Source organism: Cyprinus carpio, chromosome B22 (genome assembly GCF_018340385.1).
Source record: "Cyprinus carpio isolate SPL01 chromosome B22, ASM1834038v1, whole genome shotgun sequence".
Lineage (NCBI taxonomy): Eukaryota > Metazoa > Chordata > Actinopteri > Cypriniformes > Cyprinidae > Cyprinus > Cyprinus carpio.
Genome location: NC_056618.1, coordinates 26,318,756 through 26,333,753, shown reverse-complemented (window position 1 = coordinate 26,333,753; position 14,998 = coordinate 26,318,756). Strand labels below are relative to the sequence as shown.

Below are 14,998 nucleotides of genomic sequence, written 5' to 3'. Positions count from 1 at the left end.
TCTCTCTAAATAGTGACATCATTTGATAATTTTTTTTTGGTAGTTTCCATCACTGAGATATAGCGTCGGGTCATGGGGGTGGTACATTTCAATCATAAAACCTATCGGTTAAAAGTTGACTAATATTGGAAATGATTTTGCAGCTTCATCTATACCTACACTATTTACTGACACTGTGCACTCTGCTTTCTGTGAACCAGTAAACCCCGCCTACTTTGATTTGATTTTTATTTTTTGGCCATATCACTCCAGTTTTGAAATTGAACGAGCGCTGTTAGACCACTGAGGCGTTGATCTGAAAGCGCCTACAGTATGTGCAGTGTCCTCGCACACATCCGGAGCCCTAGCACAAGTGTATTTCTCAACACTTTATATTTGTATTTATATCTCCTTACAGTCTGTTGACGATCAGAATTTTATATACCGTCAAAATTTACGTCAGTATGCAGTTTTTCCCTATTGTTTCGCACAGGTTGCCTGAATCATTATGCCTGAACTGATTCAGATCTTCCAAAATCACAGATTTGAATCAAAAGTCCCCACCACTACGTGCATTGAATTCACCTTTCAGTTGCCTAAATTTTAACCTTGAATCAGACCACAAATTTTTATTATGGAATTCTCTTCTATTAGTTTCCTTCCCCCAACTCTTAAGACCATTTTCCTGTGGCTGTATTAGCCTATGAGCTCCTAACCCACCTTGGAGCACTCATGCAAATTGTGTTTTGGTGTTGAGTTTTATGATGCTGAAAAGGAAAGGATCGTCTCAAGCTTCCCAGATGGCCCTCTCCGTGTCCCTCGCCGTTTCCACCCCGCGCCATCGCCACTCTCTATTAAAGACATAACGAGTTTTCATTATTGGTGGATCCTTGTAGAGGTGGATATGTGTGGGGTTTTGAAGTCCTCTTAAACCTCTTCTTAATAGCAGGCCTGGCCTTTGTTTCAGATTTATGTATGGCATACATAAGAGGCTTGAGACCCGTTTGCATCCTCCTCTTCCATCGCCAAAACACGAGGCCAGTTTTCCTGCTCCACGTTTTTTACAATTAAAACTGTGAATCCACATCCTTCGTTGACGACCATGTGTTTTCAGTAAACTCGGAGATGAGAACCGAATCGGATTAACAAGAGCGTTAAAAGCAAACAGATTAGCATGCAACCCATGCAAGAGGTGTGTTGCATTTTTGATATGTGTTGCTAATCGATATTCTGTCATTAAATAAGAATTCTTAGTCCGTATTGCTGGTATGCTTGTAGCAGTCGTTTTTCCAGGTTCGGGAGGTTTTATATTAAATTTTTAGAGCAGATTTTGAGAGTGTGATCCCACACCTGATAGTAAAAACAATCCATCAGCCGTTGAGCTAATTAAATCCGCCCCCATCCTATTCAAATATAGATTACCCAGTCATAACCTTGGGTTCTGCTCACACGGATCTCAGATTTTAATTTGAGAGCTTAGTGAATTAATTGCCCAGCGGGTACAGCTGAGGAATACTCATGTTTCTTTAAAGATGCTTTGGAGAGAGCGGCGTACCTGAAACCCGGTACATCTTTCGAAGAACTCTTAACATTCTGATTAGGCCGCCCGCACCCATTTTTTGCTAATGATGCATAAACCCGAGAATCGTTGCTCACACTCATCTCATGCCAATTACAAACATAACCGTGTCTGAAACTTTCCTTCTCGGGGTGATGGCGCTACTAAGAGAAGAAGTGGTGTCTGAAACGATTCTTCATTTGTTTCTCAAGAGGTAAACCCATAGAGCTTAATACATCCCTATTGTGTGTGGGTTTAGGCATTTGCTGCTCAGCCGTCTTCTCCTTTTCTCTCCTTCGGTGCCTCTCTGTTGTGGCGATCAGATGGAGACTTTTTTAAGTCGCAGAAATATGGTATTGTCTCTCTCTCTTTTTAATTGTGGTCCTTCCTGTGCTTTCGCTGAGAGTGGAGCGGCCTCCATAGGGGTTGGATTAGGTAGAGAGCAGAAATGAGAAGATGTGGTGGGAATGACCAACGGTGCTGCAGATATCCAGTAGGACTCACACTCGCAATAAGGGGTTATGCGGTCACATGGCCTCAAAAAACAGAACTACAGCTCCATCCGGGGGGTCGTGGGACACCACTCGTGCCCGATACTGTTCACTGCGGTGTGGAGTTACTCGCAACAAAGTTCAAGGGTAATCACAAGGATCAATGAATTCAATATGAAATATTCAAGACTGCTACACATATAGATTTACAATATACCCAAGGGGTATGTTCTGTCCTCTCGAAGATATATGGCTAATAACCAATGTTCAATAAAATGGCATTAGCTCTAAACATTCTAGACTCTTTTTTATGGCACACATACAGGTTACAACAATATAAATAGATATGTATAAAGCAAAGCTTCAAGCGTGCTTTAGATTGGAGCTCACTAGGGAATTTAAGCAGTACTTCATTCATAATGATGTGTAAAAGAACAATGTGGTATGTGTCTAAAGAAGTATACATTTAATGTGGTCTTATGAAATAATAATTGTTGTAAATTTATCAAAATACAAGAAACAACGTTAGTCTTCGGATGAAAAACAGAGAAAGGGTGAGACTTCAAGATAAAATTGATCATATGATGACTCACGGCGATCATTAAAAAGAAAGAGAGATGGTCCACTTACCAATTATCGATCCCTAATGTGGTAAATGTGGTAAAGTAATAGGGAATCAGCAATAGTGTATTACAAACCACACTACAGGGAAATATAACATCGTGAACATGTGGGAGCATCTAATCAAAACAGATAAGTGATGAATATTGATGAGGACTATTCAAAAATTGTTACCTACACATCACGCAGACAGACACGTTGGACAACAAACTAAAAGAGTTTATTAGGACGTTAACACACACTACGGGTAACAAGAGACATCTTAACGGCAGGTGTCCCGGGAGTGTTGTACTGTGGTAGGTACTAAGATGGTAACGAGAGAAAAATGGGAAGAGAACCACGCACAAGACAAGACCTAGGGCGCGGAGACGACACTGGAACATGTGGAATGGTCCACCGAGCCCTAGGCATGAGTCGGCACAGAACACAGGCGCTGCAAGGCCCCATCGCTGCCGAGGAACCATAAGAGGGTTGCGGGGCAAGGGAGCGGAGGGGGGGCCAAGGGATGGGAGGCAAGGCCAGTTCACGGGGATTCTCAGGCTACCACCGCGGGGGAGCCCAAACGGGATGTAACAACCGGCCAAACGTCTCTTTGAAGCGAACAGAAATCAGTTGAATGGCGCAGAAAAACTGTCGCCCCCGAGCATTGTTTTTCTTTTTTCTGAGTTGCTGCCTGCATTTGGCATCCAAAAAAATGCTCTGTATAATTATATGTAAAACAATCTAGTTTGGCCTTAGTGGTTCCCCGTCCTATAGGTACGACGGGTGACTACACAAAGGGGGAGAAGGGAGTATTGGGGGAAAGGGAAAAAAAAAAAACGGAAAGAAGGGGCAAGGGGGGAAGGAAAAACGGCACGAAGCAACGGGGGGGGGAAAAGGAGAGGGAACTTGAGGGTCACAGCTGACGGGACAAAAAAGAAAAAAGGGGATCGGCAAAGGGGCGAACAGATTAAACGCGATAAAAGATTGCTATTTGGGGGGTCCTACTCACACTGTGCTGCGCGTTAAGGGGGAGGAGGAACCATCCCCGTACGCATAAAGAGTGTCTGTGAGTCACGTCCACCGACGTCCCAAGCTTCAACAGACGATGGGGGGCGACTTGGACGGACACTTTTCCTTTCAATTGTTCCATCTACCATGCGGTCAGGCACAAAAAACACCAATAGTAAATAAATGGGGCCGGTGCGTAAGCGGATCAGGAAAGGCAGCCTTACCGTTTGAGCCAGTGTGTTTCACCCATCTTAAAAAGGTAATTGTAGCAAAGCTAGGGCAGTCAGGTTGTATTCAGGTAGGTATTAGAAAAGAGTCTGTGTTTGTTTCCTATATCTGGGTGGCCCATATGTGTTTGTTCTTAGTTTATTTGTAAAACCGACTGTGCCCTCAGGTGTGATATGTGAGCATCTATCTATGTGTTGGGTGTTTCTGAGGGCAGGTGTGGCTGTTTTTACGTGTATGCTGTGTGTGTAATTGTGTGTCAGTGCACTTATGTGTTGGTGGTTTGAGATGTTCTCTGTTTTAGTATGTTCTTCTGAGCTTTGGTGTCTGTGTGTGCGTTTTTTTCCCCTCTTTTGTGTGTGCGTGTGAGTGTGTAAACGCGTGTGTCTTTTGCCACCGTGCAATGGTAGCCGAAGCCCCGCAGACAGACAGCAGGCCAGCGTGGTGCGGGGTGGACTCTTCTGGAATACCAATGAGGGGAGCTGCTGGGCTCCGGGGGTCAGGGAGCAAGTCAATCATCTTGCCCATCGCCTGGGCGCCCCGAATCAAATTAGCCTGAAAAATTCAGGGCCGGGAGCACGGGGCGAGCAGCTGTCAGGGCCAAGAGCGCCCAGGCACTAATGAACCAGATGAATAGTGCAAAAACTCCAAAATAAAAACAGGACAGTTGGCATTTTTCATCTGTCAGAGAAGCAGAAGATGCATGAAAATATGGTGGTCCTTGTTTAACCCTTTGCTGACTACAGCTGCTACTCGCCCCTGACCCCCCTCTGCGGCCACACTTCCACAGGTACGCACACCGCATGTAAACATTCAAAGTTGGCCGCTGTGAGCGTTTTCATCTCGCTAAATGCCGTTTCTATGGTACTGCACATTGCAATTATACCCGAGGAACTCATCGCAAGAGCAGCGGCACACTGCCGAGACACACGATGTTGCTGTGAAATTACTCTATAGGTATATCATCTACTGTATATGAATGGGGGAAAAAAAAAAGGATTTTTAACAAGTTTTAACAAGTTCTTTTTTTTGCTGGAACACACCAAATGCAGTCTGGCCAAAATGCACTCATTCACAGAGCTCATTACTGTCACACACACACACACATTCCCATCCCTGTAACTGATGGAGGAACAAGAAGGACATCAAATCTAGCATTTATCTGCAAAAAAAATTGGACATCAAATCCAGCATTTATCTGCAAAAAAGATTATCCATTATTAATATATACATAAGTTCAACCATCATTTAAATTAATTGACAACAGCTTTGAATGTTTTGGAGTATATATATATATATATATATATTTACCTGTGCAAGTTCTTCCTCTATTTTTAATCTTATATTCAGGGGTACTTGTTGAGGTTTGTCGAGTGCCCACTTTTACCAGTGGATTTAAAGAAAATTGCCCTGCACTGCACAACTCACATTTTTGTTTGTTATGCATCTTTCAACTTTTTTTTTTTAAAACCACATTTTTATGCTGTAGGTACCAATACTCAAAGGTACGAAACAGTATATAGAAACCCACAGCCTGACACGGATTAACGCTTTATTCGACACTTCACGATTTAGTAAATCCTTATAGCAGCTTGAATAGCAGTTATTTATATAGTAGTTAATTGTGTTTCGCTTTGTTAGCTTGATTTGATGCGCCAAAATGTATCTTTTTGCTTTCTCAGTGCAACCACAAAGTGCAACAAAATCTGCAATCAGTTTTTCTCATTTCTACTCTCTTTTCGAATATATTGCAATGACTGTTCATTTTAATAGCTTAGATATTGAATCAGTGGTGTGTGTGATGTGTGTTCTGAAATAAGGAGTCCTCAAAGTTTATTTATTTAATTTTTTTTAAATCAAATATAAATTGATTGGTTAAATACACTTGGTTAAATATACATTACTTACACTATCAGGAAAAAAAAAATCTATTTTATATTTAAATAAACTATGATTCTCATCAAGTTAGTGTTTTAAGCATTTTATATTTATTCCAAAATGATAACTCAAAGCAGTAACAATTTAAACAATGTATTTTATTTGTGAACTTATGTTCAGCTATTCTTTAGGTCTAATATTTAATTTCTAACTATTTTGGAATTTTTCGGATCATCAGTCATCAAAGATTGGTAAATATTGGTAACATGAAATTTATTTAAAATTTCACCAAGCTGATTACTCACTAGAAAATGTTTACTTGTTTACATAATTTTTTTTGTTAATTAGTCTTCCCATTAACGCTATTATATTGTTCATTCAGACTGATTAGCGAATGCGGAACATGCACGAACACGAGGTGGGATTTATCGCATGAAACAATCGCAGCCAAACATAAGTCATATCCATATGACTTTTCCCCCATTCATTCGTAGTTACCCCCACCTAACTCACCGCACACTTTAGGGAGTCTGTTAAAAGTGAGTGGGCTCAGGGGAGGCAAGAGAGATGCCGAGTCCTGCTGTACCTGCTGGTGTCGCTATTGGTCGGTATTTTTAGAAAAACAAGTCATTCACTTTATAATGTTATATTTAGTAATATTGTTTTTTTTGTTTTTTTTTTCCTCATCCAATATTTTTAGATTCAGAGAAAACACCCCTGATTTGAGTACATATTATATATTGCTCAAATGCATACAATAAATGATATTATCGATATATAAATGAGATCATGTCATATTTCGATTAATTAACAACAGCTTTGAATGTTTTGGATAGAAGGCAGTGATTGGATCTAAAACTTTCAGATGACATAACTCACAATTTCGCTTGTTATTCATCTCTTTTTGCTTTAGCAAAGTCATGCCTTGTTTCACAGAACGTCTGCTAAAATGTCACTGTCCTTTTTTGCATCCTTAGTTACTTTTTTTCACGCAAGTATGCTTTTTTGGGACAAGAACTTTACAAGAAAAAAAATGCAACCACACACAAGCTAACCAAAACTCTTTCTTACATACAAGTGTGAATCTTAAAAAAATTAAGTGACTTTGGTAATAGAATATTGTTCCATATGTCACTTAACCCTATTTTTGCTGTTGTGTGAATGCAGGCATTGACCCTTAGGCATGGTCTGTTTGGACTTAAGCTAACACGAGTTTTACTCTGGCACATTTAGATCATATACAATAAGTTGTGGTTGCTGTAAGAGCGCTACACGTTATAGAAACATGACAGTATTTTTGGTTCTGTGTGTGTGATTGATTTGGCACTTAGGTGTGGCACATTTATACTGGAAGTACTGGTTGCTGTGAAAGTGCTACACATTGCAATCCGGCTCTGCTCCATGAGTTCTGCCACTCTGCGCTCCTCCTCTGACAGCCCAGACCGTCGTTTCGCCTCGCTCGATCACACCCCCCTCACCCCCACCACCGTTAACTCGCTCGCCGTTTCCTCTCTGTCCTTCTATGTCAATTTAATTGAGTTCTCGTTCCAATGTGTGCAGTTTGGATTCGTGCGAGTACTGTGTGGCTTGCATGCTTGGCATCTGGAAAGCTTTTTTCTGAAAATGTCCTCACCCACAGTCAGTGGATTTGCTTGGAGCTGTTTTTGCCAGTCTGCTTTTGCAGTATCATAATCTCATAACGTCATCAAAGCATCGCCTTCCTGGCTGAGCGGGATTGCACAGCTCCAGGCTACCAAGATGCACTGCATGTCTTCAGTACCACCATGATTTATGTCCTGGAATTGTGACGTCGACAGTGTTGTATTTTTTCCCCACAAAACATATACTGAAAAGCTGAAATGTCACAGTCCTTTTTCTAAGGCTTTATTGAGACAGGACGTTCATATATTTCCTTTGTAAGTGTTTCAGACCAGATATAGAAAGCTAATTGGCCATGAGTTGGCAAATGTGTCCAAATTAATGTGTCAAGATTTATTATGACAAACTTAGAGTTCATGCACATTTTTTAAAGTATTGGTTCTATTGGAGATACTTGCCTTCTGTAGTTAGTGGTAAAGCACGTCATCATTTACTCACTCTCATGTCGTTCAATGGTTCTATTGGAGATACTTGCCATCTGTGGTTATTGGTTATTTTTAAAAAGCATGTAAGTGTTTTTTTCCAAACTGTGAGTCAATAGGGTCTGATGGGGTTGTTTCCATTACATATATGGACAAAAAATCCATATAGCGATCCACCATAATTGTGGCAATAGAAAATATACAGTCAAAACATAAATAAAAAATAAATAAATCATTTTCGGTTTCCTATGAAGTAATTGACCAAAACAGTGAAATTGTATTATCTTGTCTCCGATGACTATTCTGACTATCATTGTCCATTTTGAAGAATGTTCCAACCATTTTTATGCCTACATTGAAAGTCAGTGGGATTCAAAACAACAACTTTGGACCCCATTGACTTCCATTGTATGTGCAAAAAAATCCCCCGGATATTTTCCAAAAGTCTGGTCTGGAAAGACGTGAGGGTGAAAAAATGAATTTTCTGTCAAAAAGTTTAATTAGCTTGTCTATGATGACATGTTTTGTCTGTGTCAGCATCCATTTTGCCCATACAACATGGTGAGCAGTGTGGACTCACTTCACCTTGATTTAACAAATGATGCTTGAGTAGCAATTCATAAAATAACTACAAAATAACTAATAAGTGGTATTCTATCTTTATACTGCAAAAAGCTAAACATCCTATAGTTAGGCTAGTAAATGTATTATATGATGAAAATTTTTTATTGTGCTTAATATCATTAATGTAACACACAGTGTCTTGGGAGTGACATGATACATGCTCTATAGACTTGACTCTGAGCTTTCTGACGTCTTGAGCAAACAGATGGCAGTTGTCTGCTTCCGTCTGTGGCATGGGACCATGTAGTCTCTTCCACAAACAGTCAGTCCCTGCTTGATGAAGATTTAGTGTGCGTTGCAGGATTGTATATGAGAGATATGGGTACTTACTCAACCTCCAGGTGTGAACTCTGAAGTCATTTATTGGGTATTTTAGTGGTATATCCATGGAAATAACAGTAAAATATAAGTAATTGTAAATGCATTTTCACTAGTTACACATTTGATGAAATTGCAAACTTAAGGATCATGATATGAACCTTGCCAGATTGTTCCATACGAATTTGTAATCCATTTTTTTGGATTGAAAGACGTCTGGAACCCAACGTCCTTCTCTCTAAACATGCCTTTCACATTTCTTTTCTTCTCGTATAGATGGCCGCCTTGCAGAGTCCATTCTACGGGGACAAAATGAACCTCTACTCGCTGTGTAAAAAGATTGAGCAGTGTGACTACCCACCACTACCGTCTGACCATTACTCTGAAGAGGTATGTTCCAAGCACAAGAGATTTTTTACACACTTTCTTTTTCTGTATTTCATTCTTCTGAAGTTGCTGTCACATTGAACATTATACAGCTAATTTTCACAGACAAAATCCAGTCATCTCGATAAGAATCCACGCAATTAGGAACGCAGATTTGCCGTGATATTTTGCCAAAAATGTGATCTCGCATCAAAATTTTCTGATGATTTCCTCACCTCTATGTCATCCTAGATGTTCTTGTTTTTTTTTTTTCCTAAGTTGAAAAAAAGAAATTTTTTGAGGAAAACATTCCAGGATTTTTCTCCATATAGTGGACTTCAATGGGAGCCAATGAGTTGAAGGTTCAAATTGCAATTTCAATGCAGCTTCAGACAAAGGATTAACTGTGTGTGACCTTTCCAACATGAGTATCCAATGTGTGAAATCATGCATGCGCATTGCAGAGCTGGTGCAAGATGAGCATTTGTGGTTAAAAAGTATACATTTTTATGTTTAAAAAAAAATGACTGATCGTTTCACTAGATGAGACCCTTATTCTTCAGCTGGGATCGTGTAGAGCCCTTTAAAGCTGCATTGAAACTGCAATTTAGACCTTCAACCCACTGATCCCCATTGAAGTCCACTATATGCAGAAAAATACTGGAATGTTTCTCTCAAAAACCTTAATTTCTTTGTGACTGAAGAAAGACATGAGCATCTTGGATGGCATGGGGGTGAGTAAATGATCAGAAAATTTTAAGTTCTCCTTTAATAGTTGTGACTACATCACCGTTCTGTTGTACTTAACAGGATAGTTCACCCAAAAATGTCAATCTTGTCATTATTTACTCTCTGTCACTCTTGTGACAAGATATTTTGAAGAATATTCCAACAGTTTTGTCTATACATTCAAAGTCAGTGGGGTCCAAAACAACATTTTTGGACCCTGTTGATTTTAATTGTATTTAATTGTATGTAAATGTGATTAATTTTTTGGTTTTTTAAAGGTTTGGAATGTTTTGAAGGTGATGAAGTTGTGAAATTGTTGAATTTTTTAAATTGTTAGCAGTGTCTATCTTGTAGTTCTCATGCTTGTGAACAGCAAGTTCATAGAAGTCCATCAAGTAGACCATCAGCAAACCAGCTTGTGAATTTCCAGCATGGAAAGCTCTGCCGGTCTTTCCTCATAATGTGCTGTCACTCTCTGATGTCAGCCATCAGAGTATCCTCAAACTCATCCGATAGATCCGGCACGTCTGACCAAAGCTGCCATTATTATTATTTACAAGCCCGGCACGACTCATCCTCCATTCAGCACTTCCTTCAGCTTTCCAGAGCTGCAGGAAGGCCTGCCTCCCTCCCTGTCTACATGTAAACAATGCTCCTGAAGGCGAAAGGCAAAAAAGTGTCAGCCGTTCATCTTTGGTGTGTCATTTACCGTCTCCTTGTATCTCACCTGACAGACAGCCCCCCTTAAAACTTGGGGGAAAAAAACGCGACCATCGAACCCCCCCGCATTTCTCTCGTGCAAAAGCATGAATATTTTACATATCTGCAACCTTACTTGCCCCTCCCCCCATTTCTTCACTAATTCTCAGACTGTCTGCATTTGCATTTCACATGCCGGGCTGATTAGGAGACGCAGCGCCATGCAACAGCAGCCAGGCCCCGGCAAGAGAGGCGGTTGCCATGGCGATCCGACACAGGGGCATCTTCTTTCCTTCCGCTTTTTTTTCCCTCTTTTCCCCACTTTTAATGATGCTGCTGCTGCTTGTCTGGGCTCAGTTTATTTCTCAGTGCAGCATCAGGACTCTCAATCGCATCCCTGTCTTACGGGGACTCTGTTTGTGTTTTTTTTTTTTTGGTCTAGAATGTTTGTAGCAGAGAATTAACAAACATTCGCAGGGCCAGAGGGCTTCTTGCTGGAAGTTACATTGCTTAAAGCCTATCCCTCGGCTCTCCTGTTCACTGAGCTCTGAAATGCTTGCCATTTTTGTCAATCATCTTGTTTGTCTTAACCCAATGACTAATACAGGGCTCTAGACTCTGACTAAAACTGTTGTACTTGTGATGACAAGTGCTTTTTTTTTATTTTTGGTGTATTTTATTTTGTTTTTTTTTATTTTTTGTTATAATATTTTTATTTTATTTTATTTTATTATATTTTATTATATTTTTTTTTTTTTTTTTTTTTTTTTTTTTATTTGTATTTTATTTTTTTATATTTTATTATATTTACAATTGTAAATCAGTATGTAATATTATATCTATACATTATACAGTATATATATATATATATATATATATATAAGTATATATATATATATATACACACACACACACACACACACACACACACATAATATGCACTGTATATATTTATTTACAATATATAGGTAATACTTTACAATAAGGTTCCACTTGTTAACATTAGTTAACCACATTATTTAACATTAAACAAGCATTTATTAATCTTAGTTAATGTTGATTCCAACATTTATTTATACATTATTAAAATGAAAAGTTGTATCCATTTATGTTACTTAGATTTACTACAGTGACAATGGTTGGAGTTTTTTTATTTATAGATTTCACAAATTTTGTAAGAAATGCTTGGATATTGTAGTTAATATTGGGAACACAATTTAAGATATTTTGGGACTGTCCCATAGACTGCCAAGTAAGTAACAGTGTCAATGTCCAGGAAAGTATGAAAAGCATCATCAGAATACTCCATCTGCCATCAGTGGTTCAACCGTTATGTTATGAAACAACGAGAATACTTTTTGTAAGTGAAGAAAACAAAAATAACGACTTTATTCAACAATTCTTTTGTCAGCGGTCTTCTCTGTGTCTCTCCATATCACCGTATGCTGTAAATGCTTTTCTCTATCAGCCGCGCCACAAGGATGCGCTGTTTCTATGTGTATTTAGCTTTGATTTGAAAGAAAACAGCGCAACCTTGTGGAAGGACTGAATAAAGACGTTATTTTTGTTTTCTTCGCTTACAAAAAGAATTCTCGTTGCTTCATAATGTTACGGTTGAACCACTGATGGCAGATGGAGTATTCTTATGATGTCTTTCATACTTTTCTGAAGCTTGATGCATATTTTACTTGGCAGTCTATGTGACAGTCACAAGCCTCCCGGTTTTCATCCAAAATATCTTAATTGTGTTCCGAAAACGAACAAAGCTTTTATGGGTTTGGAACGACGTGGGGGTAAGTGATTAATGACAACATTTTTATTTTGGGGTGGAGTTGCCCTTTAATGGACCTGAACTAACATGGACTAAAAATGAAGAGTTGTATTTTTATTAACTAATGTTAACAAATATTAATAAGGACTGTAACAAATGTATCACTCATTTATGGTAAATATAGTTAACAAAATGGAACCTTATTGAAAAGCATTACTCACACTGCTGCTTTGGCACCAAAATAATGAGGATGACCCCATCAAATGGGAAATAAACCACTTTTTCAAAAACTTTGAGCAAACCTGAAATTTGTCAACTGTTCAGTGGCTCACTTGTCACTTTTTTTTTTATGTGGAGCTACGTATTATGGATCTGTATGATGAATTAATGTTTTGTCATTTTTTTTTTCTTTTTTCGCTGAGAAAACTGGTAGATATGTGCATCAACCCCGACCCAGAGAAAAGGCCTGACATCACCTACGTATATGACATCGCCAAACACATGCACGCCTTGACGATCGCAAACTGAGTCTGCTCCCCGATTCTTCGTGCTTCTACTTTTAAGACCTTCGTCTGGCCCACAAATGTAATTTAAAGCTTGTTTTGCTCCATCGTAATGCAACCTGGCATCCTTCAGTACAAAAAATACAACATATGGCACAAAGCAAGGCCTTTGGGTTACTAGAACTAAATAAAAAAGACAAACCGACCTTTACATATAGCACTTCTAAGAAGAAAAAGCAAAAAAAAAAAAAAAAAAAAGCAGTGTTGTAAACTGGTTTGACTTGATTTTTGCTCTTTCCGATGTTGGTACAATGTGATGATTGCATATTTACCTCCATTTGTTTTTTTTCTGTCACTAGCATGAAATGTAAATCTGATATGCTTTTGAAAATCCCACAACAGCCGTTCCAAGAACTTTTTCACAGCGAAACCTTACGAGAAAAACATCTCTATAAAAAGAGAATTAAAATTCCCCTTAAAAAGCAACTTCGTTGCCTTTCGAAATTTCAGAGGTTTGTCGTTCTATTAAGAGCATGAGATCATAGTGGTATTTGTTGCAATTTCCAAGGATTAAATAACTTGTCCATATCTAAGCCTTAAAAACATGCATTCAGTCCAAGTATCGCCTGTCCTGCACCTAAACATTTATTGCAATACTTCTTAGGATTTTAAGTCTTAGACCTTAAAATGCATTAAATAAATCCTAGATCATGACAATACGTTTGCATTCGCCAGATTTCGTGTAATGCATTCAGAGTCCGTTTCTCAAAGGCAAATCCTTCCCAGTATCCACACCTCTACAGCTGATACTTGAACTTAAATAAATAAAGAATGCAAAGGCCTCACATGCAATGTAGTAACTTACAAACAGTCACACATCTTTCATAGTGCCTTGTTTCATACTTCAGAAAACACAAATACTGTGCCTTTCTTCCTGTAAACCAAAACACATTTTTATACAGAATTGGCAGCAATTACATCATTCAGTCGGTTCACGACAACCGAGCATCCTGAAAGAGGTACGTTTACAAAACGGTGCTACGGTCACCGAAACGTCTTGACCTCTTCCAGACTGTGCTGCTTTCCAGAATGTGGCTTGTGATCTTTGGCAGACTCGGTCTAATATGAGTTCCACAAGCGTATGAAGTTATACTATCCACACAGCAGCACATTTCGCAGACAGTATGATTTGCTGTGATAGTACCACGTATAAAATGGTATGTTTTTTCTAACTTTAGTCGTGAGCGTTTTTAGTGTTTACCTTTTTCTTTTTACTGTATTTTGCAATAATCACTCTTATCTTTCATTTTTTGTTAACATAGTAACAGATTATGCTTGTTGCCTTATCGATAATAGTATGTATTTATCTTGACGAGGCACGCGAGGCCTGTTCCAGCGAGACCTGGATCCTTTACCGCGGTAAAGCACACATGAAGCAGACGCTCACTGTCTGCTAGACTGTACTCTCTCTACTTTCGCCCAAATCATTTGGGAGGGGAAGGAAAGGCAACTTTTTATTTATTTGTCTTTTTTGACGGTTTATGTATAACATTCTAGATGCACATTAATTCTTTATATACTAATTGAGATGAAAAAATAAATCAAAATAAAAGACGTAAACCCTGTACTCTGGTGTTGTGGTTATTTTAAGTTTGCAATGACAATGTATTTGCAAAAGTTGCATAATGTAAAAACCTTTAACTATAAAACTCTATAATCGGAGTCGTTTTAATTGCACATGCCAATCATTCGCCCAAAGCGTTGCCCACTGGTGTTTATTTGTATTCTTTTAGCAACTGTCTCCACTTAGCCCTGAGCTTTATTAGCTGGCAGCGTGTCGCGCTCATGCCCCAGGGTCCATGTCCGGCTTATTCCCTCCAGGAAAGGCATCGGCAAGGGGACTATTTCCTCTCATTCTAATGAATTCCTCAAGGAGAGCGGTTCAGTTTCATCACTGGAAATTGCTCCCTTGAAACTGGCAGAACAACGAAAACAAACTTAAGTAAACATCACAATTGATATCGGGCTTGTTGTAAGCTACTATCTTTACCCACACTGGTCTAGTGTCGATTTTAGTTATAAAAAAGGCTTTTGGTGAGATTCTTTTTTGTTTGTTGTCTGAGCTTTTAGTGTATGTTTTGCTTTTAGAAAACAGATGCAGGTAT

At 38.9% G+C, this 14,998-nt stretch overlaps 1 protein-coding gene across 1 annotated transcript in view; it reads left to right on the top strand.

Annotated features, from left to right (window-relative positions):
- The window catches only part of nek7 (NIMA-related kinase 7), an 87,533-nt gene extending 73,073 nt beyond the window's left edge, over positions 1 to 14,460 (top strand). The window contains exons 9-10 of the mRNA XM_042748620.1: positions 9,042 to 9,154; positions 12,747 to 14,460. Coding sequence (XP_042604554.1) covers positions 9,042 to 9,154; positions 12,747 to 12,858 — 225 coding nt within the window. The 3' untranslated portion in view covers positions 12,859 to 14,460. The remainder of the gene's footprint in view (positions 1 to 9,041; positions 9,155 to 12,746) is intronic.
- The last annotated feature ends 538 nt before the right edge of the window (positions 14,461 to 14,998 follow it).